Source organism: Eschrichtius robustus, chromosome 20 (genome assembly GCF_028021215.1).
Source record: "Eschrichtius robustus isolate mEscRob2 chromosome 20, mEscRob2.pri, whole genome shotgun sequence".
In the NCBI taxonomy this organism is placed as follows: domain Eukaryota; kingdom Metazoa; phylum Chordata; class Mammalia; order Artiodactyla; family Eschrichtiidae; genus Eschrichtius; species Eschrichtius robustus.
Window position 1 is genome coordinate 61291593 of NC_090843.1, and position 27370 is coordinate 61318962.

Here is a 27370-nt window from a genome sequence, read left to right on the forward strand (position 1 = left end):
TGTGTCCACACTGCTCAGTCGTCTCCTAGAATTCAGTTTTATTCATATGAGGCCATATGCTAGTAGGGTGCTATTCTTCCCTTGTTTCTGTGTTGGTGACCTATTTTTATTCCCTGGAAACTTTAGGATCATCTTTCTACCTTGTGTTCTGACATTTCATGAGCTGAGTCAGGTGTGGGTCTTTTTCATTCACCTGCTCAGCACTCAGCCTGCCTTTTCAAGTGGGAGAGTCACACCTCTCTTTATCTCTGGAAATTTTATTCTATCATTTTTGGTAAATATCACCACCATTCAGCAAGTTGCTCATGCCAGAAACCTGGGAATCAGTCACCCTAGACCCCTCCTCCACTACCTACCACATCTAGTCCTATTGATTCTACCTTCTAAATGTGTTTCAAATGAGTCTAATTGTTTCATTGTGTCTCCCTCCTCTGAGTCACCACAGTCTCTCACTGGACTATCACAATAGCCTCCTAACTTATCCCGGTTCTCCTCCCCCACCTGCAATTTTTGCCGCTCTTACAGCCAGACTCATCTTGCTGAATCTCAGATCTGATTGTTATCACTCTCCCACTTAAATCGCTCTAGTGGTTCCCCACTGTTCTCAAGGTGATGTCCAGTACTATAGACATGGTCTCTGTGACCTGCACGGCCTGGCCTTTCTGTCCAGCCTTGGATCTTACCTTCCCTCAAACTCACACTTCTCTGGCCACATGGCTCTTTTAGGTCCTCCATCATGAGCCCTCCTGGCCCAGGGCGTCTTCTCAAGCAATTCCTTTTACCTGAAATACTTCTCCCCTGCTCTTCAGTCCAATGCCTGCCAATCCTGCAAGGATGAGCTTCTCCTGACCTCTGCACAAGACCATTTGGTTCCCCCTTATACATATATTTGCTTCAGAGCATTTAATACAATTCCAATTAGACCCTTCTTTTACAATTTTAACTTACGTTTGCCTACCTGCCTGTCACTAAGACCCTGGAGGTCAAGGACCGTGTCACCTTGCTCATCATTTTCTTACCAGTGCCTAAAAGCATAACCAGCACAGAGAGGTACTCCGTAAATATCGGTTGAATGAATTAACAAACGGATGAATGAATGAGCATAAGAACTGTTGTTATTGCTACATTATTCCTGACTTTCACTTTTTCATAGATTCTGTATTCTTTCTGTCCCATGGAGGTTTTATTCCTTTCATACTGACAAATCTAGTCTCCTCATTTTTATTCAATATTTTCCTTTTCAGAAGCGTTCATATACCCTGTTTATGAGCAATTTCCTACTATTCTTTGCCAATTGACCCCCAACTATTATTCCATCATGTAGTTTGAAGCTTTCTGTCATTTCAGGCAAGCTGACCTGTCCCTGAACCGTATTGGTTATTTGTCTCTGAATACATCATCTCAGCCCTGCCCTTGGCTTCATCTTAACGCATATTTCCCTACCAGAGGCAATATTGCTGTTCATCAGCTAGAGATTACCTGGGCACCTGAGCCTCTTTCTCTCCCTCTTCCTCCCCCTCTGCGTTCTGGATGGTTTGATTCGTTTTCTCACGCACCCATTTAGAACATATACTCTGGTGACGTCATGTGCTCCACATCTTGGATCTGATCATTCTGCCTGATGGACTCCTATTCTCAGGTTTGGAATCCACGTAACTGACTCACTTTCCCCTATGTCCCCTAGGCCCCCGCTTATTCAGGAAACTTACTGTCTCTGTGCTTGGGCAGAGTCCGTGCATCAGACCGTTCACTGTTTTAGTCCATGTAGACGCAGACAAAGCTTGGCATCCTTTCCCACCATTGAGTATGGGATCTATGCTCTTACCGCCTTCATTTCTCTATCCCCTTGTTTCTTCATGGCAGTTCTTAATATTGGGCAGGGTTTTGAACCCCTGAGAGTCAGATGAAAGATTTTGTTCCCCCATCCTCACTCCAGCCCTTCTCCCGAAGTGCATGAACCCACAGACAGACAAAATTCTATATATGATTTTGGGAGTTCTCTAAGCTTCTGAAGCTCATCCATTGACACTTGGTTAAGAATCTGTGCTTTTCTAAGAATCTGAAAAAGAATAGGTATATGTATATGTATAACTGAATCACTTTGCTGTACACCTGAAACTAACACAACATTGTAAATCAACTATACTCCAATATAAAATAAAAATTTTTTGGTAGCGGAAGTCCCTCCAGCCGCGGTGTTGTGCTGTGGGGAAGAGAGACGGATTTGTAAACCCCGGAGCGAGGTTCTGCCTACCCGAGGCCGCTGCTGTGCGGAGACCCCGGGGGAAACCACCGTCACCATGTCTGACCAGGAGGCAAAACCTTCAACCGAGGACTTGGGGGATAAGAAGGAAGGAGAATATATTAAACTCAAAGTCATCGGACAGGATAGCAGTGAGATTCACTTCAAAGTGAAAATGACAACACATCTCAAGAAACTCAAAGAATCGTACTGTCAAAGACAGGGAGTTCCCATGAATTCACTCAGGTTTCTCTTTGAAGGTCAGAGAATTGCTGATAATCACACTCCAAAAGAACTGGGAATGGAGGAAGAAGATGTGATTGAAGTTTATCAGGAACAAACAGGGGGTCGTTCAACAATTTAGATATTTTTATTTTTTTTCTTTTCCCTTAATCCTTTTTTATTTTTAAAAATAGTTCTTTTGTAATGTGGTGTTCAAAACAGAATTGAAAACTGGCACCCCATCTCTTTAGAACATCTGGTAATTTGAATTCTAGTGCCCATTATTCATTATTGTTTGTTTTCATTGTGCTGATTTTTGGTGATCAAACCTCAGCCCCGTTCATATCGCCCTCTCCTTTTTAAAAATTATGTGTGTGCACAGAGAGGCCGCCTTTTCCAGGACTGTGCATTTACAGGCTTGTGATAAATAAGGTTGACTAATGCGAGTGTTCATGACTTTCCAATTGGCCCCGAAGTTCTAGCATGTGATCGCTTCGCTCCTGGACTGTGACTCTCAGTGGGAGATGGAAGTTTTTCAGAGAACTGAACTGTGGGAAAATGCCCTTTCCTTAACTTGAAGCTACTTTTAAAATCTGAGGGTCTGGACCAAAAGAAGAGGAATATCAGGTTGGAGTCAAGGTGACAGAGGTGGTGAAAATAATGACTAACTCCAAAGATGGCTTCACTGAAGAGAAAGCATTTTAAGATGAAAGAAAAATCTTGTCAGAAGATCCCAGAAAAGTTCTAATTTTCATTAGCAGTTAAAGTTATTAATGCAGAAGTGTATACAGCAGAACGCTGCTCTTTTTGACTTTATTTGTACTTTTTGGCCTGGGATATGGGTTTTAAATGGACATTGTCTGTACCAGCTTCATTAAAATAAACAAAATATTTGTAAAAACCGTAAAAAAAAATAAAAAAATAAAAAATAAAAATTTTTTAAAGAATCTATGCTTTTCTGGCAGTTTTGTGCCTCTTAGTCTCCTCCAAGATTTTCCTTCCTCAACAATTTTGAAGGAGGAGGAGGACAGAATTCCATCCACTTTCCTTGGCCTCTGTTTTAACATGGACCCACTTCCACCCACCCGCACAGCATTCCTTCTTGCCTTCGCAGATTAATCCTTTACCTTCTCTCTCTTCTCATCACTTCTTCCTGAATGAGCCACACTTTCTTATTTGTACGATTATTTTTGCTTTTGCTTCATCTAAAAGCAATCACCCATCATTTCCAATCATCCCCTAATACCTTCCTCCCAGGGTTACTGTGAAGATAAAAATGAAATCTCAGATGTGAAAAGGCTTTGAAACATTAAAAGTACAGTAGCATTGTACGGCATTAAAATGACGACGATGATGCGTCTATTCTTTGAGGCAGCTCGGTTTGCTCCTTCCTTTACATCCTTTTGTCACATCCTTTCAAAGCACACCATCGTCCTCGGCCCTCCCAACAGAGGACCTCCCCTTTCCACCCTTACAAGGCACCTTCTCTGGTCCTTCTTTGACTTGACTCTTGCATGATCTTGCTTGGTCTCCATCCTCCTTTGTCCAATTACCTGGCTTTGACAAAATGTTTCCGTTTATCTACCACTTTGGCCTTCCACCGCCTCCTCTTCCTCTTTCCAATGTGCTGGTCAGAAGGAGGAGCTCCTTTAGATTTTTGTCAGCCTGCTACCAGGTGTGTTCAAAGAAACAGTTTTCAATTCGGTGTCTTTGCAGCTAGATCATCAACACTTTGCTTAGAGCCTCTTTTTCATTGTTCCTGACTCCATTCTCTTTTCCTTAAGCATCAGTTGAAGTTGGCTAGGAGGGAGCAAGTACAGTCTTTACAGAGCAGCTTCCAGACTGGCAGAGTGTAGGCTCTGTGTGGAGGGACACTCATCTGTCTGTTCGTGTGCTGGGGGCGGGGGGCACCTCTTCCACTGAGAGGGGGCTGTGCAGGGATGGGGACGGGACAGGGATGTGTGCAGAGGCAGATTCAGTGGCAGTAAATGGAAGGTGTTCTACCAGATGGCAGATGTTTTGTCGGGCAGAGGGAGCAGTAGAGAGTGAAGCAAAGTGCTGAGCATAAGAAGCGGGGCAGCCATTGGGAAGTTTAAAGGAAGAGGGGAATGGCCAACACAGCCAGCTTCTGGACGTGAAAGATTACCAGGCAGTCTCGCGAGACTGAGAATCATCAGCTTGTGGTGGCACCAATTCACTCAGTGTGTTATTTTTTCTCTTGTATTAACGCTTCGACTTGTCCAGGGTTGTGGTTTTACAAAAGTTGGGGGATGCAGACGTAGAATGGGCAATGGAGGGAAGAATTTTATAAGATCATGGCTCAAATGAAGGTTTATTGGGTCCATCTTAAAATAAGAGGGAGGTAAAGATGAGGGTTAGAAAAAACAGAGGAGCCAACGGACTGGACGTTTTGCTGACATAGAATAATATGCGAGGGGGAGTACGAGAGTGAGCCATCTGGACAATAGGAAGTTAGAGTTGTGAGTAAATACGAAAGAATGATGGGTCCGACGTGGGAGAGTTTGCAGGGATAAGCAAGGCCTCGGTGCAGCCACTGGGAATGGGAAACAGAAATGGAAAGAAGTTCTTTGAAGATGAGGAAGCATGAGGCTGGGTGTTGGCTGAGTCATCCATAGTGGCATTAAAGCTCACCAAGATAATGATGAGACAGAAAATATGGAATATTTTAAACCAAGTTCCAAAACCCCTAATAAAAGTGACTCTTGCTGGGAAGTTGATAGAAGGCAGAAAACATAAAAGTTAGCAAGCAATGTAGCCACTAGCATGTGCTTTAGAAGAGAGCACATGTGTTAGCATACGGTATTTGTTTTTCTCTTTCTGACTTACTTCACTCTGACAGACTCTAGGTCCATCCACCTCACTACAAATAACTCAATTTCGTTTCTTTTTATGGCTGAGTAATAGTCCATTGTATATGTGTGCCCCATCTTCTTTATCCATTCATCTCTTGATGGACACTTAGGTTGCTTCCATGTCCTGGCTATTGTAAATAGAGCTGCAATGAACATTTTGGTACATGACTCTTTTTGAATTATGGTTTTCTCAGGGTATATGCCCAGTCGTGGGATTGCTGGGTCGTATGGTAGTTCTATTTTTAGTTTTTTAAGGAACCTCCATACTGCTCTCCATAGTGGCTGTATCAATTTACATTCCCACCAACAGTGCAAGAGGGTTCCCTTTTCTCCACACCCTCTCCAGCATTTATTGTTTCTAGATTTTTTGATGATGGCCATTCTGACCGGTGTGAGATGATATCTCAGCGTATGCTAACACATATATATGGAATCTAAGAAAAAAAAAAAAGGTCATGAAGAACCTAGGGGCAAGATGGGAATAAAGACACAGACCTACTAGAGAATGGACTTGAGGATATGGGGAGGGGGAAGGGTAAACTGTGACAAAGTGAGAGAGTGGCATGGACATATATACACTACCAAATGTAAAATAGATAGCTGGTGGGAAGCAGCCGCATAGCACAGGGAGATCAGCTTGGTGCTTTGTGACCACCTAGAGGGGTGGGATAGGGAGGGTGGGAGGGAGGGAGGCGCAAGAGGGAAGAGATATGGGAACATATGTATATGTGTAACTGATTCACTTTGTTATAAAGCAGAAACTAACACACCATTGTAAAGCAATTATACTCCAATAAAGATGTTAAAATAAATAAGTAAACAAATAAATAAATAAAAATTAAATTAAATTAAAAAAAAAAAGAAGAGAGCACATGAAAGGTTTTTCATACAAGAGTGGAGAAGAGTCCCTGGTCTGATTCCGTCCTGCGCGACTGTTCTTTCGAACGGTAGTCTTTTATCTCCGTCCACTTTCTCTCCTACCGAAGTGCGTGCCACCAACCCATGGAAGATTCGATGGACATGGACATGAGCCCACTGAGGCCCCAGAACTATCTTTTCGGTTGTGAACTAAAGGCCGACAAAGATTATCACTTTAAGGTGGATAATGATGAAAATGAGCACCAGTTATCTTTAAGAACGGTCAGTTTAGGGGCTGGCGCAAAGGATGAATTGCACATGGTCGAAGCACAGGCGATGAATTATGAAGGCAGTCCAATTAAAGTAACACTGGCAACTTAGAAAATGTCTGTGCAGCCAACGGTTTCCCTTGGGGGCTTTGAAATAACACAACCTGTGGTCTTACGGTTGAAGTGTGGTTCAGGGCCTGTGCATATTAGTGGACAGCACTTAGTAGCTGTGGAGGAAGATGCAGAGTCAGAAGATGAAGAGGAGGAGGATGTGAAACTCCTAAGTATATCTGGAAAGCGTTCTGCCCCTGGAAGTGGTAGCAAGGTTCCACAGAAAAAAGTAAAACTTGCTGCTGATGAAGATGATGATGATGATGATGACGACAACGATGATGATGAAGATGATGATGATGATGACTTTGATGATGAGGAAGCTGAAGAAAAAGCTCCAGTAAAGAAATCTGTACGAGATACTCCAGCCAAAAATGCACAAAAATCAAACCAGAATGGAAAAGACTCAAAACCATCAACACCAAGATCAAAAGGTCAAGAATCCTTCAAAAAACAGGAAAAAACTCCTAAAACACCAAAAGGACCTAGCTCTGTAGAAGACATTAAAGCAAAAATGCAAGCAAGTATAGAAAAAGGTGGTTCCCTTCCCAAAGTGGAAGCCAAATTCATCAATTATGTGAAGAATTGTTTCCGGATGACTGACCAGGAGGCTATTCAAGATCTCTGGCAGTGGAGGAAGTCTCTTTAAGAAAATAGTTTAAACAGTTTGTTAAAATTTTCCGTCTTATTTCATTTCTGTAACAGTTGATATCTGGCTGTCCTTTTTATAATGCAGAGTGAGAACTTTCCCTACCGTGTCTGATAAATGTTGTCCAGGTTCCATTGCCAAGAATGTGTTGTCCAAAATGCCTGTTTAGTTTTTAAAGTTGGAACTCCACCCTTTGCTTGGTTTTAAGTATGTATGGAATGTTATGATAGGACATAGTAGTAGTGGTGGTCAGACAAATGGAAATGGTGGGGAGACAAAAATATACATGTGAAATAAACTCAGTATTTTAATACAGTAAAAAAAAAAAAAAAAAGAGTGGAGAAGAAATAGCCTGCAAGTAACAAGACAAGGCTAGAAGGATGTTCCCCTTCCTCCCAGCCCCAGGGGTATGTGGAGCTAGGCGGAGGGCCATGGATGCTGTAGTGTCCTCAGAGAGACTGGAGCTCGTGGAGGGACGGCCGCCAAGATGCTCAGGGAGGTTCACAGTGCGGCCCGGCTCCTGGTGACACCACCATACGGGGCGCTGGAAGGAAGATCCGAAAGGGAAAGAGGAGCTGAAGGCAGGGGGGTGGGGGCGTGGAAGCCATAGCACATGGAATTGGAACTAATCTTTAGCTAAGCCCTCTTTTCCTGTACCCTTTGTTTGTGAACAAAGAAAAGAAGTAGGGTCTTTGTGTGCGGAAATGTCACCGAGGCTATCTAATAATCCCAGCACCTTTATCCTGTTATTTTTCTCTGGAATAAGTTGTTCATATTCTTGGCTCTAAAGCTGACATCAAATCTATTGCCAGCTAGGATTTATAGAGTTTAATAAGGGTATTTCTTGGGTTCATCTCAGTTGAATCTGTAATAACTATTCCTCACTACAAAAAGTCATCATCTTGTTTGGTCTTGTACAGTTAAAGAACACACTATAGTTTTTTTTTAGTGCTTTAAAGACACATCCAGTATTGACAGTGTTCTTTAAATTTTCTTGCACAAGTATCAAACTGCAACTTCAATTTCAGTTCCCCTGAAACTAAATTTGTTAAGTACAGACTTTTATTCTTTTTCTCTTTTAAATTTCTCCTCTTTTCTCTTGTGCACCTTACCTGCTTCGAAAAATTGCTCGATGATTCCTTCATGGTATTACACATTTTTTGATCCTTTTGTCTAAAGAATATTATGTAATTTCTCTAAACTTTATTGGGTTGGGTGAATAGCTGGTGTCCAAGCAGAATTGGCTGCCTATATTAAGGTCATTTCTTTGTGTGAAGTCTGTCTTGGGCTTGCAGAGCAACTCTTGAGCATCAGCCTTGCTCCGGTGACCCAGCTGTGACATGTGCGTTTGCGTGGCCCTTCCCTTACTCCATTCCCGACAGTGAGATACAAGCATTCACACCTACGCAGCCAAGCCCCTTCTTGGCTGGCCTCTTGCCTCTCTTCACTCTAGTTCGTGAATTAGACGAGAGTAAAGGTTCTATGTGGTGGGAATAACAGGGAAGAGGTTCGTATGGCATAAAGTACAGGAAGCCAAACTACCCGAGTAAGCTTGGCCTCACCTCCCAGTAAGCTTCCAGGGAAAATATATATTATTATTGGCCTCACCTCCCAGTAAGCTCACCTTGGCCTCACCTCCCAGTAAGCTTCCAGGGAAAATATATATTATTATTAATATGTTCAGAGGACAAAGCACGTTAGACCTGGCCACGCCCACACGCTTGCTACTCTTTGAGCCTTTCCCTGTCTAGGATGGAGGCCCAATGCCTGGCCTTCAAGTGGAGGCTTCACAGAAGGGCAGCAGCACATGTGCCCGCTCTCGGGGATGCCAACTGAAAAACAAGCACGATGTGAGAGGTGTGAGTTAAGTTTTACTGGGGGCAAAATGAGGACTGTAGCCCGGGAGACAGCAACTCGGAGAGCTCCGAGGGGCTGCTCCAGGGAAGTGGGGGGGGGGGGTCAGTATGCATGTGGTTTTGGTGAAGGGGGGGCAGGCAGTCAGGCACACGTGTTGGCAGAAGAGCGGACGTCACCATGAAGGGCTGGAGTGCTTTTCTAGATGTGAGGACGCGTAAGAACTGGGCTCGTGAAATCCTCTCCTGAGAATGTCTAACTATCTGAAGGCCTGTTCTGCCAGTTCTTCCCAGAGCACAGAGCGCCTCATTCCTGGTCTCTACCCTGAACTCCTTTCATAGGGCGTTGAAGGTCAGCGGCTACAGTAGCTAGTGACTTAATCCTTGTACAGGCAGATGGCAAGTGCCAGTTTTTAGTTGGCAGGGATTAAGTGAGGAGGGAGGGGTGAAGCATTTTGTCTAGACAAGTGCTTCCTTCTCTTTGGGAACAAAAAGCTGGAAGACGCAGCAGCCCCGCCCCGTGAAGGAAGAGGGTCCGTGTGTGAGGTCGGGGTGCACGGCTTCCCGCAGCCTGCGATGGGGGCGCCGCGCGGAGGTGTGCACTTCCTCGTGGACACTCAGTGGCATTAGCGGCAATAATGACCACTCCCTGCCCCTTTTAGGTAAAAAACTCGGATATACCTTCAACAACCGGAACTTTCACAACGTGTCTTTGGGCCAAGGACAGCAGGTGGTGGCCGAGGCTGTGCTGGACCTGGCTGCCGAGAAAGGCCACTGGGTTGTTTTGCAGGTACGCCCCCTCTGCCCTGCTGGGGTCACTCTTGACCCCGTCCCTGGCTCAACCCCCGCAGGCCCTGGGCCGCCTTTCCTTCCGTGCCCTCGTCCCTGACCTCCCAGTCTTCTCCCTGCAGTCCCGCCCCGTGGGTTCTGCCCCTCACCCCACCCTCAGTACTCTCCCTCACCCCCCGCTCTCTCTGGTTTCACTGGCACCCCATCCAGAAGGAGGCCTGTTCTCACAGCGCTGCATGCTCAGGAGGCCGGCGCTCAGCTGGAGGCCGGATCCAGCGGCGGCAGCTGATCTCGTCCCAGGCGTTCCGTGGAGCTCTCCTCTGCTCTGCCTTTCCGCGTGTCACGTGTCACAGGCTCTTCATTACACGCGTGACTAGAACGCCACACGCGTAACCAGGACTGAGCCTCTTCACTGAGAGTTCATGCTGGGCTCGGGAATCTGGAACACCTACTGTCGTAGGAATACCTACAGCACTTCTTGTACATGTTTCACTAAACATGTACAAGAAGTAAAGGCCACCCCTCCCGAATCACGGCCTGTCCACTTGTTCCCGTTTATGCAGCTTGCATGGATCCTGGGGCTGTCGGGCACAGAGCGAGCGGCTGACTCCTCTCTTCTCCCGCAGCCACCTCTGGGAGGGCACCCGTGGCTACGTGGAAACCACTTACGCTATGGCTGTGTCCTTCACTGCATTTTCTTGGGGAAAGAGACATTCCTTATTTACCTTTGGCACCCGGCACACTACCGTGAACACAGGAGACACTCAACCAAAGCCTGTGGGGTAAAAGAATCAATGAAGAAATCAGGGAAGGAAGGACACATGGAAAAGCCAGTCCCTCCCCTCCCGTCTGGCTTTGATTACCGAGAACTTCCTCTGTCTCCTGATGACTCACTGTACACTTCATGCTGTTGGGTTTTCATCCTTAATTATCCCATTATTTATTTGGAGCCTAGCAGCAGAGGGATCTGCTATTCCCTGGGACGCTTTTCCAGAAACAGTGGGAATCTAAGGAGAAAAGAGAATGACAGTGGGGTTCCTGCTTCCTCCCACTGGATCAGCTTGGTGCTGGGAGGGTGTGACCTCCCCAACTGTCTCAGGCTCATTTGCCAAAGAGACGCCTTTCTGGGCACTAGCACCTTCAGGAACCCAGCCCCCCCAGATAGTGAGCAGAGAGCGTTTCCTCCCCCTGGTACCTACCGGCTGCCCTGATGTGGTTTCTGAGAGACCTCCAGGATGAAACTCAGAAGCTGGGATTCCTGAAGGAGTGGCAGGGTGTCTCACTGTGGGCCAGTGGTGCTGCCTGTCTCATCGCGCCCTGGCTCTCCAGGCAGCCAGCAAACTCTCCGCTCCCATAGAGTGATGACAACTGACTTCTTTCATTTAACAAAGTTTCATTTCAGCAATCGCTACTAACTCTTGCATAGCATTTCACAGTATACAAAGCCCTTTCAAATCCATTACCTTTGGTTATTTGCAGCAACCCTGGGAAATAAGTATGGAAAATATTATTGTTATTTCTCTTTTCATGGAAGAGAAAGTAGCACTCAGAGACCAGATTGCTGTGGCCCAAGCACTGTGCTCTGTGCCGATCTGTGTATTTAAGGCTCTGCAAGCAGGCTTCCTCAAATATGTATCAAGGAGCTTTTATCTATCCATCATAATGAAACATATTGCAATGAAGCAAAGTGACTATCCTTGCTAGAGTGAAAAGTGCATGCTGCAAGGTAGTGCTAAGAAATAAATGTCGTTTTACACAGACAGACAGACAGAAAGGGATTTTGTGGGGGGAGGAGAAGGGCTTAAAGACCAGACAGAGGAGCTTGGGCTTGTAGTAGGAGCTTTCCCTGTCTGGGAGCGGCAGTGTCTCAGTGTGTTTTAGGAAGATAAGTTTGGCAACAATTAGCAGAATGGTTTCGAGAGGGGCAGGGGAGGAAGGAAAGCTAGCTAGAAGGAGTTTAAATCAGTGCTTTTCAAGTCTTAACATGCATACAAATCACTGGAGGATCTTATTAAAATCCACTAATTCAGTAAGTCTGAGTCTGCATTTCTAACTGGCTTCCAGGTAAGGCCAACATTGCTGATCCATGGGCCCCACTTTTGATCAAAGGCTCAAAAAAATCCAGGTGTCAGATATGGGGATCTGGATTTGGAATGTAGCCACACATTAGACCCTTGAAGTGTGGCCCCCAGACCAGCAGCAGCTGCGGCATCACCCAAGAACTTGTTAGAAATGCAAGCCCTCAGGCCCCACCCTGGACCACCTGCATCAACCACTCTGGGATGAGGCCCGAGAATCTTTATTTCAACAAGCCCTCCAGGGGATCCCGATGCCTGGTCAAGTTTGAGATCCCTGTGCTAGAGAGACTTAGGACACCGAGGGAAAGGATTGAATTGCAGGATACAAGGGGTCCCCATTACTGGGAACCCCAAGACTCATGCTGGGATGTGATTTATTTGAAAGTAAGGCCAGGTCCCTCCTCAAGCTGCCTTCCTGATAATTGTTTAAGCAGATGCCTGTAATCAAGGGGTCCTTCCTTCCCCCCAGAACATCCACCTGGTGGCCAAGTGGCTCCGTACCCTGGAGAAGAAGCTGGAGGAGCACAGTGAGAAGAGCCACCCAGAGTTCAGGGTCTTCATCAGTGCGGAGCCCGCGCCCTCCACTGAGGGCCACGTCATCCCCCAGGGCATCCTGGAGAACTCCGTTAAGATCACCAACGAGCCTCCCACGGGCATGCACGCCAACCTGCACAAGGCCCTGGACAACTTCACTCAGGTAGGGGGCCCTGGGAGGGAGGGGAGAAGAGTGCCCCGCCTCACAAAGAGCAGGTTCCCCGGGTGGGAGAGTAGCACGCAGCTGGGGTGGGGTGGGGGACCGACTGGACTGTGGAGCAGTGCCCGGCGTGGGCGAAATGCGTCCCCTCTGCAAGTGACCTCCAGCCAGTGCCCGCCGAGTGCAGCTCTCCATTCCCAGATACACCTGGGGGAGCCAAGCTTAGGGTGTTTCTTTGGCAAGAGGTGTAGGGGAGCTTTCTGCACATCTACAGGCTAACTGAATGCTCCAAGATGGAGAAGGACAGAGTGCTGTACATCTAATTGATGTGGTGCACTGGTCACACACTTATGAGCTAAACACACCGTCTTCAAGCAGGGGGCTGACGCTCTTGTTCAGATGACGTCTGCATGAATCTCGAGTATCAAGGGTTCAGATAATCCAGGCAGCAGGTGGTGGGGATCTGGACTGGAATGCAACCGCGTGTTAGACTCACAAAGCGGGGCCTCCAGACCAGCGTCAGCAGCATCACCTGGGCACTTGGTAGGGATGCAAATTCTCAGGCTCCACCCTAGACCAAGTGAATCAGACACTCTGGGGTGGGGCCCAGGCCTCTGGGCTCTAAGGAGCCCTCCAGGGGATTCTATCCAACAGTCGACTTGGAGAACACTGTGCTAGTGAGACTTGGACTATCCAGGCATAGGGTTCAAACGCAGGCTACTACATGACTGGAATCTCTGTTACTGGGAACTCCAAGACTCGTGTAGTGGAGTATTTTTTTAAAGCCAAGGCCAGGCCCATGGGTATATACAGTACCGCTTTATATACCTGTGTATAAAGGAGCGCTTGCCAAGTCTGCAGCTCAGGCCTCTTGCATCTTCTCAGGAAGGCATCCTTTCTGGTCGCTTCTTCTTTGGGGAGTTCCACCCTTCTGGGAAAGGGAGTGTGCAAAGGTATGAACACCAGGAGGATGGGGGCCACAGGGCCCACCTAACGTCCATCTGCCACTCTGGCCTTGGTGGAGTCCAATGGCAGGGTCCTAGGATGGGTCCTTCCCGACGTCATCCTGTCATAACACCAGCGGGTCTCTAGCTTCACGGAACCCATGCTCAAGCTCACCACAAGCCCCAGATAGGTCATCTAGGTAGGCTGAAACAGGCCGTCCAGCAGGACAGCCATTCTAGCGAGCCCAACGTAAAGCACCAGGGGCAGCAGCCCTTTGGGATTGAAGGTAAAATGAGATGAAGACCATGTGTCAGCCGAGTCTCAGGAGATTTCACTGACTGTTTGATACCCTCGTAGCAGCAGAGCAAAGGCCAACTTGCAGGGAAGCTTCCCCGGGATCTGAGAAGCGAAACTTATCCAGCCCCTCCTCTTCCACTCACCTTTCCAACCCAGCTCCAAAACTCCCACATAATCTGGAGTAGAGAACAGGGGAACATTACCAGGAGACCCCGGATATTTTAGCTTGCCATTTTTCCTACAGAATACCTTCCCATTGCAACATGTGCAGAAGGCAAGGTGCTTTTTTGTCCGAGGGCATTTTCTTCTTTTTTATTTTTTCCTAAATAGGTCTTGACTTCTAGGTACTCTGTACCAGAGGTCAAAACTTCTCAATTTTCTAAATTTTATATTCCATGTAGGGGAAATAGACATTCTTAACTTTGAAATCTACAGACTTCTTTACAGGAGGTTGTAGCTGGTTCCAGGCAAAGACATTTTTGCCCTGAAAAGGCATTGGGACCATAGCTCAACTGATGGGTGGATAAACAAAAGATGGTGAATCCATACACTGGAATGGTATCTGGCAATAAAAACAAAGCACTGATACATGCTATAACATGGGTAAACCTTGAAAACATTATGCTAAATGAAAGCAGCCAGACACAAAAGTTCTCATATTGTATGCCCCTATTTATCTGAAATGTCCAGAATAGGCAGATCTGTAGAGACAGAAAGCAGATTAGGGATTGCCCGGGGCTGGGAACGTGGGGGAGTGGAGAGTGACAATGAATGTGTATGTGGTTTCTTTTCAGGGTGATTAAATAGTCTAAAACTAGACTGTGGTGATGATCACACAACCCTGTGAATATGCTAAAACCATGGAAGTGTATACCTTAACTAGACGAAACGTGTGTCATGTGAATCATGTCTCAATACAATTCAGTGGAAGAATCTTTTCAACTGCTACTCACCAGAAAAAAGGAAAAAAAACAAAAAAAGGCATTGAGTAGCACAACAATGTGAATGCATGTAACGCCACTGAGTTGCAGACTTAAGAAAGGTTAAGATGGTAACTTTTAGGGGCTTCCCTGGTGGCGCAGTGGTTGAGAATCTGCCTGCCAATGCAGGGGACACGGGTTCGAGCCCTGGTCTGGGAAGATCCCACATGCCGCGGAGCAACTAGGCCCGTGAGCCACAATTACTGAGCCTGCGCGTCTGGAGCCTGTGCTCCGCAACAAGAGAGGCCACGATAGTGAGAGGCCTGCGCACCCCGATGAAGAGTGGCCCCCACTTGCCGCAATTAGAGAAAGCCCTCGCACAGAAACGAAGACCCAACACAGCCATAAATAAATAAATAAATAAAATTAAAAATTAAAAAAAAATAATAATAATTTTTAAAAAAGATGGTAACTTTTATGATATGTATATTTTACCATAATTTTTTTTGAAGTTGGGGAGGGAGGAAGACATTAGGGTGCAGTTAGCCTGCTCTCCTGAAGGGTACAGTGGTAGGGAGTCCCCAGCTCTCCTGCCTTGAGGGTCCTGGACAGAGCCAGGGAAGGGAGCAGTAGCTGCTTCACATGGTATAGCTTCTAATAATTAATATTATAAAACTGTGCCTTGGGGGGATTATTGTCATCTACAGCTACACCCGGCTTCATCTTCTCAGCCTCCCCATGGGCCCTCGACCTTGGGCTTAACCCCCTGCAAGCCTAGTCTAGTCTGACAGTCTTGGTTATCAAGCAACTGGGAAATATATCCCAAGAGAGGCTGGCTTTTCCTGGAACGTCCCTTCCACAACTGTTGGTGTTTGGGCCACTTATAGCCCTCTTCAGTAACTCATTCTGAGGACAAGGGATAGATTTATGAGTGGATTCGTTGTTCACAAGAGTTTTAATTGTTTCCTTCTGCATTTACAAGTGCCCTGGAACAGTGGCCTGGTTTATACGCCCTATGATTCACTCTGTGCCTTCAGAGCCCTAGTTTAACCGTTTACGGGACAAATTGCAGAACTGAGCTCTTTTTATCACTGCTTCGCTGACCCCTGTGCCATTCAGGGGTGATTATTTCTCTCTGACCTTCATGTGAGTATACACTGTCAACCAGCTTCAGCAAGTGTGGCTTCTTGTCTGTCGGCTTAAAGGCATTTTTCAGCAGGACTCGATTTTCCACGTGTCAGAGGTAACACAGGAAACACCCTACATGTCTGCAGAGAGCAGCGCTGCCCAAAAAGCAGCTATTACGTTCTTGCTTGCACGAGGCAGCGACTTTGTCCTCTGTCCCACCTCTGACCTTTCACATCCGTACCTTCAAGGCAATATGGTACCCAACCAAGGCACCAGAGTGACCCCCACATATCCAGAAGACAGGGAGACTGTGTCACGGGTTCTCCATGGAAAAAATCAGACCTACCAGAAGCTTAATCTCTCTTGCCTCCTCTGCTTCTCCTCCCCATGTAAGCAAAGTCTAAGGGCCACTTCTTAGAAGAAATGCCAAGGCTGAACTCAGTCCAGCTTGTGTGAGCTTTCACAGTGCCTCTCGTGGGCTCTACCTGCAACATCTCGCTCCTTCCTGAACAGAGAGGAGCTCACTCAGAGGACATGCTTAATTCCAAAGAATCCAGGGCTCTTGTCCTAAGGGCTCTTCAAAATGCAGGCTTTCCCCTCCCCACCATCATCACCATCCCCCTTAAAGTCTAAGCGCAACTCCACTGGCTTCCTCTGGACTCTCTTTTGCTCCCCTTTTCTTCCATCTGTCCCGTCTTTCATCCTCTCTGCATGAGCCGCGCCGTCTCCCCCGCCTTATGCTTTGCAGTCGGGACCCCTAGGAGGTCTTGCTTCTTCAGCTACACGTCCGATCACCCCTGCTCTGCTTCAGAGGAGACATTCGGATGTGAAGGGCAAGGCACGGCACCCCTCAGTCTCTTGTGGCTCTGACTCCCACCCCCGCCCCGCTTCCCGCAGCTCCCCCAGCAGATGAGCCGTGGATTCTTCAGTCACACAGGCAGTAATTACACCGACTAAGATTCCGTAATGGGCAAGAAAAACATGGCAGGAAGGAGGGAAATGAGAGCTGATGCTGTGGGGGTCCCCTCCCACCTCCCAGCGCAGAGTGCCATTAACAGGACAAACACGATGCTCCCCTGGCCGCCACCGCTTCTTCCGTTAGCTGTGCTTGGGAACCTCATTAGCACAGGCATGTGTGGGAACTTGAACTGTAAACCAAACCCCGTTACAAGCTGAATCTAAACCTTAGCTCTGATGCTAAACTAAAACCCGGCCCCTCTGCAAGGTCCCCTCAAACCCGATTCCATGCCTGTCCACAAAGCAACCCACAGTCCTGCTGGAGCTCAAACCCTCACGGGAACACAGCAGCCCTGCCATCCTAACCCACAGCATGGCCTGCCCTGCACCACGACAGCTCTGTGCTAACACCGAGCAACATCTCCTTTCAGGACACCCTGGAGCTGTGTTCCCGGGAGACAGAGTTTAAGAGCATCCTCTTTGCGCTTTGTTACTTTCACGCCGTGGTGGCAGAAAGAAGAAAGTTTGGGCCCCAGGGGTGGAATCGCTCCTACCCCTTCAGCACTGGGGACCTCACCATCTCTGTGAACGTGCTCTACAACTTCCTGGAGGCCAACGTGAAGGTAACGTTTCCGGCGGCGCGGGGTGGCTCGGGAGGGCACCTCTGAGAAGGATGATGTGGCATCAGCACGGCCAGAAAGGGGCGTGCTCACCGGGGCAGGTCTACACCCTCCCCAAGGGGCGTGAGCAAGTGCAAGTTTACCACAGGGGCAACCCCAGGGCCAGTGTGAGGCTGAGGGGTGAGTACCACCCAGCGGGGGGGGGGGGGCGGGGGGGGCGGCCAAGAAAGCTCAGGACGCCCAGTTAGTGCCTCACGCCTGGGGTGAGCCGCCCCGTTGGTGTCAGTCTCAGGGCCCCCCAGACCACCCCGTGTGCTCCCAGCGTTGCAGGGGGCGGTGATCGGCAGGAAGAGACCCCACACTCACCTGATACAAACTCCCAATTTAACTCGCCAAGGCAGACCTTCTCGTGGTGCGCGCAGCTCCTTGTGTAAGCACGGTCTGGCGGAACTTAAAGAAGCTAAACTCTGGCTACACCTCGTGTCCTTTCTTCTCTGTCTGATGTCTCCATCCTACAAGACACACTAACAATCCACACTCTTCCAGTTAAGGGGATGTTTACACCATAAGGCTTTTCTGGTTCATGGACCAAACACAGCATCCTTTGGGGGACAGTGAAGCCAGCCCAGAAGCAGTGCCTCTGCCTCCGGTTCCAGGGTCCTGGGAAGCCCACCACGCAGCACACCAACCCTTCACCTGCCGCGGCCACGAGGCTTTCTCCAGGTGGCTTCCATCCCTGTCTCTAACACCCATGAACTTGTGTGCTGTATTTCATTCACTTTGAACTTTCCAAGGAGACGATTAATTAATATGCTAATTAATGGCAGGAAATGGGAAAAGTACCCATGTCCTCGCTTTCCTCCGTTCGACACTGGCGTGATTAAAGGACCCATAGGTAGAGACTGCACTGCCACAGTTAATGACTGTGAAAGAGGGAAGGCATGTGTGCAAGAGTGCTGGCGTCTTACCTCTTCTCACTCTTTGATGTAATTCCTCCAGCGTTTAATGAGCTCCCACATGTGCCCGACCCCGCTGGGCACCAGGGGAGCTTGGATGAATAAGACGTTGTTCCTAATCTCAAGAACCACCCCATCTTGTGGCCCACGCTCTGTCCACACATCGGGCCATCCCAAGGCCTGCGTGGAGATCTTCCTTTCCTTCCCGTCTCTCAGGTCCCCTATGATGACTTGCGCTACCTCTTTGGTGATATCATGTACGGAGGCCATATCACTGATGAGTGGGACAGGAGACTCTGCAGGACCTACCTGGAGGAGTTCATCAAACCAGAAATGCTGGAAGGAGAGCTGTCCCTGGCGCCAGGCTTCCCCCTCCCAGGCAACATGGACTACAGTGCTTACCATCAGGTAGGGACCTGGGTCTCTCCCCGAAGGGCTGGAGATGCGCCTGCGGGGCCGGGGAAGGCCAGCTTAAAGAGCCGAGCTCCATCCAGCGTGGCTCTCAGCCTGTTCAATTTGAGAGCTACTATAGGATTTCTAGCCTCAAATTAGTGATAAAGTTGAACTTTTAGAGATCTTTTTATTCTTGATGTTTAGTTCAATAATTCTGTTTGGTGGTCTTTTCTACAAACAACATCTCGGGCATTTATTTGATTGTTTTCATTCAGGATATTGACACAACCATTAGGAGCAAAAATTCAGGTAAGAACTTAGCCAACTTTTGGTAAAGATTATATTAGTGGTTCTAAATATCTTCAGAGGGACATGATCTTGTGGGCAGATCACTCACCCCTCCTATTCTCTGTTGGTAGCTATGAACACAGACACACGTACACATACCAAGAAAACATTCTCATGGAGTTTTTTCATACTATCACTTTGGGTTTTCATTTTACTATTACTTCAGCTATTTTTAAGGTGTGCATCTTTGCCTATTTACCCTACCATGAAAATGTATTAAAAAGGAATTCAAACAAAAAAACCTTTTTTGTTGCTTGACTTTTGAACATTCCTAAAAGAACTCTTGAATACCAAACTTAAGGGAAATACTGGTCATAGGAACATTAACTACAAGCTTTAAACAGATTTTTAATTCCTAAAATTTAAGAAGGTAAGTCATAAAAGTCATTTGATCCAGAAAAACTAGGCCTTTGAGAAGAAATTAAAACAATAATTCTCTTGAAAGTAAATAAAAAAATTTTTTAAATAAACACTTTGAAGGCCTTAGCCAAGAAAGTTGTGCAAGAGCGTCCCCTACTGTGGAACAAATGCAGGTGATGGGCAATGATAACATGGTTTGCACATTTCCAGATGACTTCGGTAGAGTTCCCCTTTCTCCATACCTCTCTTTAATCTGTCAGTAGATGCTTATAGGACTTACCAGGAGTCCAGGAGTGTGCTGGGTGCTGGAAGAAATGCAAAAATAAACACGCAAATTTGCCTTCAAGGAATGAGCCATCTTTTACTTAGACTAGCTGTTACTAACACCAAGAAATCATCAAAGCTAAACTTGAGGGATATTTTTTCGCTGTAATGGAGAGAATTGGCACAGAGTGCTCAGAAACATTTGGAGAAGGAACTGAGCTTTACATGCTGGGGAGGATTTTTTAGGGATGGCAGCCTATGGCCCACCACAACTGACCACAGAGATGTGGTGTTTGGAGACACATTGTTTTAAATGTTTTTAATTCGAATACTTTCTGCCAGAAGCAAAGCTCACTTCACCCTACACCAGGATTCACACATTTATTTTGCATACATGGTCCCATGTTTGCATTCAGGTTTATCATCCCTGATTTAAATAAACAGAGGGGAGAGAAACGGAATTTAAGCGGGGAGGGCTGGGTAAAATTACCAGGCAGGAAAAGTATCTCTGAGGGACTCTGAGAAGTCCCCCTTGTGTGTGGAGGGACAGGTGTAGGTCAGGGCGCCGTGGGAGGGGCTGAGATTGGAGATGGATAAAGTCAGCTAAGCTTCCCCCAAAAGCATGAGCTCATGAATGTGGAGGTTCTGGAAAACCAGCCGGGCATACACAAACGGACGGTGTAAGGATGTGCCCTAACAGGTGGCCAGCACGCTGAGGTCGGCCCGCATCGGTGAGTGGCGGCCACCTGGAGGGCCAGAGGGGCCCCGGCGTCTGAGGCCTGCTCCGGCCCACTGACTGCCGGGCAGAGGACTAGTCAGGTGGGAGATGGGAGACACATCTCGTTGGTTTTCAAGTGAGCTTGCCCTTGACTTTTTAGTACATCGACGCCGAGCTGCCCCCAGAGTCGCCGCATCTCTACGGCCTCCACCCGAACGCGGAGATCGGCTTCCTGACCCAGACGTCGGAGAAGCTCTTTCGCACCGTGCTGGAGCTGCAGCCCCGGGACAGCCAGGCCGGAGATGGAGCGGGGGCCGCAAGGGAAGAAAAGGTATATGGAGGGGTTGCCCGAGATATTCTGGGGAGCCCAGGACTGCCGAGCTCGCCCTTTCTCCCACCGGCCGTGTTGGGCTCCACAGCGTAGACTGCACGGCGTGCATCTTCCCCGCGCATGGCTGGTCCATCCTCGCTGCGCCGACCCCTCGCCTCCGAGGGACCCGCCGCAGTCACGTGGCCAGGCGGGCCCTCGGGGTCCCTGGTAGGACGTCCCTGCCGCTGGGTGTGGCAGTGCTTCACTCGTCCCCCCAAAGGCAGGTTTTATTCCGTTTGTCTGCCAAAGTGAAGAAAGGGCAGAGCTGAACAATCGTGGTTTGGGAACCTCGAAATGGACCTCATGGTTCCTTTCCCAAACTAGGTAATTATGGGTGGGGAGCTGTCCCTAGACACCCCGCCGTCACTCCGCCAGCTAGACGCTCCTCTTTAAGACGAAAATGCCGTCTCTTTGTGGGAAGGACAGTTAGTCCCCGAGTCTCCTGACGCACAGCTAGTGCTACTAAACACAGGACTTCCCGAAACTTCAGGAAGGTGCAGGGGAATTGTTGGGTGGAAAGGCAGAGGAGGGTGCCGTGTGGGCGTAGGGTGACCAGAGGCAACCTGGGAGCTCTGTTCCTGGTGAGGGCGCGGCAGAGGGCAGAAAAGGAAGGGGCTCAAAGTGAACCTTCTCTGTGATGCTTTCCTAAGGCAAGGCAGTTCAGTTTCCGACAGATGCGTCTGCTTCACCCCACCTCCCCTCCACAGTACTACCCGGGTTCCTTTAGTTAGAGGTTCCCTTGTTACAAGGAAACATACTTGGAAGATTAAGGATTAAAAAACCTGGAGAGTTACGAACTTTTAGGCTTCAGGGATTGATTTTAGGAAAACAAACTGACTGATAGTAAAGGAGCTGGATGTTTGTTTAAAGGTATGGAGTGATGTCATTAAAATGAGTCTCAAATTTTAATATGCCTCGGAATGAGCTAGGGAGCATCCGATTCTGGGGTCTGGGGTTTTAGGCCCAGGAATCTGCAGCCCAGCGATTGTGATGCAGGTGAGCCTACTTTGAGAAAACTGCTGTTTTACTCTTCGATGCATAGGATATAATTTGAGAACAAAAGGAAGATAAGAAAGTTTATGTTGCCCAGAATCCAAACCACCTAGTATCAAAAATGTTCCTAGCTTAAAAATGAAAAGGCTGGGACTATGTGAGTAATAGGCTTAGGATTCTTTGGGCAGCGTTAAAGGAAGCTTCTAGTTCTTGTCATTTCCTTATCCCCTTCTTCTAACCACTTCAAGAAATGGGGTGTGTGTGTGTGTGTGTGTGTGTATGTCAGAGATGAATGAAGTACGATCACTTGCCAAACTAGGAGAACCCAACTGCAACACAGATACCGGGAAGTGGGCAGATTTCGCTAATATACAGTTATTACCCATGGAGGAACAAGAAGGAGAGAGAAGAAGAGGGGAAAGGGGAAAAGGACACAAAAGAAAGTCACGTAATAATACAAATGGCCAAGAAAAATAGTAAAATATTCTCAACATTGCTCATAACTAAATGGAGTTAAGTGAAATATTATTTTTCACACAATGGTCAAATTTTTTAAACGTGAGGATATACAGTGGTGAGAACATAAGAAAAGATGTACTCCCATCTCTGTTAGTAGAGGTTTAAATTGTAGAGCAATTTGACAATAGCTACTAAAGTTTAAAATGTTCATATATTTTACTCATAATTCTATTCCTAGGCATTCAACCAGTGGAAACACTCAAAAGGGCACAGATGTTATGATATATTTCTGTATTGCAGGCTTGTTTATAGTAGTAGAAATGATAAACAGACCAAATACCATCAATAGGGGGATGACTCAATAAATTATGCTATGCCAAAACAGTGAAATAATACATACTGTTAAAAAAACAAGATAAATCCATAGGTACTAACAAGGGAATGTGTTCAAGATATATTATTAGGTGAAAAAAGCAAGGTGAGGGACTTCCCTGGCGGTCCAGTGGTTAAGACTCTGAGCTTCCACTACTGGGGCCATGAATTCTATCCCTGGTTGGGGAACTAAGATCCCACAGGCCACATGGTGTGGCCAAAAGAAAACAAAAACAAAACACAAAAAAAGCAAACTGAAAAATCTGTGTGTATTATGATTCCATTTGTGATAGATAGAAAGAGAAGGAGGTGGGGAGGGAAGGGAGAGCGATGGAGGGAAGAGAAGCAGCAAGGCAGGAAGGAAGATATGGCAGATGTGATAAATATGGGGATGGATGGATGGATAGATGGATGACGGATAGATGATGGATAGATAGAGTCATATGCATTGAAGGACACCTGCAGAAATTATAAACCAATAATTAACAGTGCTTTTTTTCCCCCCTTTGAAGGAAGAGGCAAAATTGTGGGAGGATTTTGCTTTTAATATCAGAGGAATCTGTAATATTTAGATTTTTATGATAAGCATTTATTACTTTTCCCAAAAGAAAAAAGAAACAGAGGTGTTTGCTTGTGGAAGTAAAGTAGACCACATCCCTTGGCATGCACTGCTCCCATCTGAAGTGTCCTCTCTATGTCTGTGGATTTGCTCCCTCCTCAGGCAGGGTCTCCAAATCCCCCAAGGCCTGATCAGCGACGGAAGAGAACTCTGTTTCCCCATGTTCAATGTGTTTTGAAACAGTAGCTCCAGACTATCTTTTCATTTCTTTGTGAATAATGTCCAAATGGCAGCTTGCTGATACAGGGCTGTTTCTTCAAATCCATCTCCAGAGACAGAACTATGATGTAGTTTTAGCCATTTGTCTTCTGTCTCAGCAGCAGCTTCCAGGTACTGTTAAAATTCCATTCCAGTTTTTGCTATGACAGCACCAGAGACCCATTTGTGACACGGTAATGAGTTTTTACTTTCTTTTTTTCTAACATCGGTTCTTTTCCTAGATAATGTATTGTCTGTTAACAATACAAGGCAAAATTAATATTAATAACCCTGTACACGTATAGGGTCCTTTGTAGCTTTCAGATGCTGCCACGTTCATCACCGCTTTTGGTTTGACCTCTTCACCAGCCCTGGGAGTTGGCGGGGGAGGGGGCAGTGGAGAAAGTTGCTCTTGGAAATTTTTAATAGATGAGAAAATTGAGGTCTAAACGACTTGCCTAAATTCACACGGGTGATACATAACAAGGCCGTATTAACTCAGTCAGGGTTCTTTGGTTGCAAGGAACAGAGGCCAGTTTCGCTGAAATAGGCAAGAAATAGCTCACTGTATCAAAGGAATACACTGAAGAAAGAGTAGAAACCACAGTGGCTCTGGGGTCCCAGGGAGAGAGAAGAGTGGACCATCGCACTTCCCTCCACTTTCTGCACCTAAATCCTGGGCTTGAGATTCAATTTTCATGCTCCTGGGAAGGATCATCTGATTGGCCCACTTGAGTCAGGGGAGGGCTGGCCCGGTGACTTGTGCCCCAAAACAGTGGGAAAGGGGTAATTTCACGAAAGGAGACAGGGACCCGTCACTGGAAGAAGAGGGATGAGATGAACGAACCAAAACGGCATCCACCACACACGTCCACCGGCCCTCCTGACTCCAGGAAGGGCTGGAACTGGAGCCCTGGCTCCCGCTCTCCCTCCCTCCAGCCTCTCTGCCGGCCACATGTTCCAGCGAGTCTGCACTTTCTCGTTCTTCCTTCTCTGCTGACAGAGCCCCTGGGCTTTACTCATTTGCTTCGAAATGGCAGACTCAGCCTCCAGTGCTTGCCCCGCAGACAGCCCAGAATCTGGGCGCCTCAATTCCAATTTTCCAGGAGAGAGGCCCTGATTGTTCTGGCTCCCCTGGTCTAATGAGCTGACAGTCCATGTGGTAAAAGGGTTCGTGGGGTGGGGGAGGAGGTTTACATGAGCTGTGGCGATGCTTCTTCCAGGACCCAAGGACAGGAGCTGCAGTGCAGCCTCACGGAAACTCCGAAAGGGACGTTTATGTCTCCGTCACTGCTGCTCAGCGCCGCGGCTTCCTGTGGTTCCGAATGACCACCCTAGGCCCAAGTCTGTCCTGTGCCCTTCTAGCTCAATTCCCACAGCTAACGGGGTCAGTCTCTGGGTTTTTCAACTCCCAATTCTCAGAAAGGCCTCTGTGTCCATCCTTTTAAGCTGGTCACAGAAGTCACAGAGAGCTGGCCGGCCTGTAAGGGAGGCCATGCTGCGGTTGGTCCTCAGCCCCTGACCCAGTTGACCTCAGCAAGCGGGCAAGGGTATGCCCAGGGCACGGATGACTGGCATCTTTAGTGCCACACGGCAGGGGAATGGAGGCCTTCTGGAGGAGTGGAACCTCGTCGTAACCCTGTGTTTCCTGTTGTGGGGCAGGTCAAGGCCGTCCTGGAAGAGCTGTTGGAGCGGGTGACAGATGAGTTTAACATCCCAGAGCTGACGGCCAAGGCGGAGGAGCGCACCCCCTACATGGTCGTGGTGCTCCAGGAGTGCGAACGGATGAACGTCCTCACCCGGGAGATTCAGCGCTCCCTGCGAGAGCTAGACCTCGGATTAAAGGTGGGTGAGGCTGGGGGCGGGGGAGGGAGGGCGCTGCCAGCGGGAGCCCCTTGTGGGAGGAGCGCCAGGGGAGCTGGAGAGCAGTGGGCACAGCAGCCTCACTGCCTGAGAAGGTGCCACTCCTAGAAACCAGAGTCTGGCCAGGCTGCAGGGAGGGTAAGGCAGGCTCTGAAGCTGGAAGCTGGGAGGGCAGAATGAGCTGTGACTGCCAAGCTGCCCGGGAGCCCATGCTCTGAGCACCGAGCACAAGAGACGTCTTGATGCCCTGTGTCTTCTGCTGACATGGTTGGTGTTGCTTTCATGGGACATAGAAGTGTGTGCTGCATCAGAGCACAGGTTCTAGACAGCCCTGGACCGCCTCCCAGCTCTGCTGCCTCCTCGCTGTGTGGCCTGAGAGTGACTTAAGTCTCACTGCGTCTCAGTTTCTTCACCTGTAAAACAGGGATAGTGGTCCTACTTCATAGGGCTTTGGGAAGGATTCAATAAATAGGTTCGCATAGAATGTTTAGAACAATGCCCAGCACGCGGCAAGTACCCAGAAGTGTAAGCTGATGGCACTATTATTACTACCCCGTCAGAGGAAAGGAAAGAACTTTAATCTTTTGCAACCTCATGGTTATCTGAAAGGCCCACGATACTGCACAAGCTCTGACGTTTCTCATGACCAATGAAAGAGTCTATTATTTATACCACCAATTATGTAAACAGATCTACTTTATTCACCATAAGATAATTCCATCAAGTGCCCAGCACAAAGCCTAACAGAAAAGCGCTATAACTGTTCACCTGGATGACAGGTGAGTGGGAGGTCCTGCTGCCTTTGAGGAGCTGAGGAAAGTACTGTTGTCAGTTTACACTGGCACATGTATTAAAATAATTGTAACCCCAGACAGAGGGAAAGTGAGAACCTAGTTTTGTAGGCAGCGGTGAAAGCTCAGCCCAGCCCTGGACGTCCAGGCCTGTGATGTGCTGCCGCCCTTGTGTCTGGCTCTTGGAGTCGTATGACCACTGTCACGGGTGCAGAGGACACACAGCCATGAGCGTTTTCACATGTGGTCACATAGAAACTATGAAATAGACTGAGAAATCTGGGTGAGTTTTTTTTAGTCTGTTAATTCCCATTCTGCCCCAATATGGATAGAAGGAAATAAGGAGAAAGGAGAGACGGGAAGGGATGTCGAAGACTGATGCTGTTTGGCAATGTTACCAAATTATGCACCGGCTTGTAATCAAAGGAAATACAGAATTGCATAGAACAATCTCAAACGTAAATAAGGACCTTGCCTGTCATTTTATGTGGCTCGGTTCCCTAGGTACGCAGGTACATATTAGTAATTATCTTGAGCTTGTTTGTTGCAGTCTTAGCTTAGTGAATCTGTGCAATTTGGTGCAGTCTATTTACCCATCCGACTTCCAATTCATTCACTCATTTTTCTTTCAAGAGCCTTCGCTGCGGTGTGGTGTCATGGATCCCAGTGCGTGCCTGGGCAAGGATGAAGGGGTGGGGAGGGAGTTGCTCTTTTCTTCCAGTCTAGCTTGAGCAGGGCTGGTGGATGGCCAGCCTCGGTGCTCTGCCCTTGGGGAGACAGCGGAGACTGACAGGGGAGCCTTCCTCTCCAGACGGACAGTCTGGCGGGAAAACGAGCATACAAATGGATTACAGTACCAGGCAGGATTGATTCAGTGCCACACAGAGAGAGGTGCGAGAAGAAAGAAAGAAAGAAGCATGTGGAATCAGGGATGGCCCCAGTGGAGAAGTGGCATCCAGGGGGCTTTGGAGGAAGGGTAGGATTATGACATGTGGCAATATGAAGAACCTTCTAGAAGTCCCAAGGTGGGGAACCCTAAGCCTGTTCTAAGAGTTAACTTGGTTTGGCTGGAGCAGAGGGTCCCCTCAGGTGAGTAAGAGTGATATGGTGAACTTCTAAAGGTGACTGGTGGTGACAACATTGACCCAGAAGCAGTCAGGA

General features: G+C 47.7%; 2 protein-coding genes and 1 pseudogene across 2 annotated transcripts in view; all 3 read left to right on the forward strand.

The window, feature by feature from the left end:
- DNAH9 (dynein axonemal heavy chain 9) overlaps window positions 1-27370 on the forward strand; it is a 303311-nt gene that overhangs the window by 266377 nt on the left and 9564 nt on the right. Inside the window, exons 62-67 of the mRNA XM_068529609.1 lie at window positions 9740-9867; window positions 12414-12641; window positions 17317-17508; window positions 18678-18869; window positions 20705-20875; window positions 25218-25400. Of these exons, the coding sequence (XP_068385710.1) occupies window positions 9740-9867; window positions 12414-12641; window positions 17317-17508; window positions 18678-18869; window positions 20705-20875; window positions 25218-25400 (1094 nt within the window). The remainder of the gene's footprint in view (window positions 1-9739; window positions 9868-12413; window positions 12642-17316; window positions 17509-18677; window positions 18870-20704; window positions 20876-25217; window positions 25401-27370) is intronic.
- LOC137755329 (small ubiquitin-related modifier 1) lies at window positions 2178-3362 on the forward strand. Its single transcript, XM_068531444.1, has one exon. The coding sequence runs from the start codon at window positions 2301-2303 to the stop codon at window positions 2604-2606; it is 306 nt and encodes a 101-aa protein (XP_068387545.1). The 5' UTR covers window positions 2178-2300; the 3' UTR covers window positions 2607-3362.
- LOC137755128 (nucleophosmin pseudogene) lies at window positions 6251-7551 on the forward strand (annotated as a pseudogene).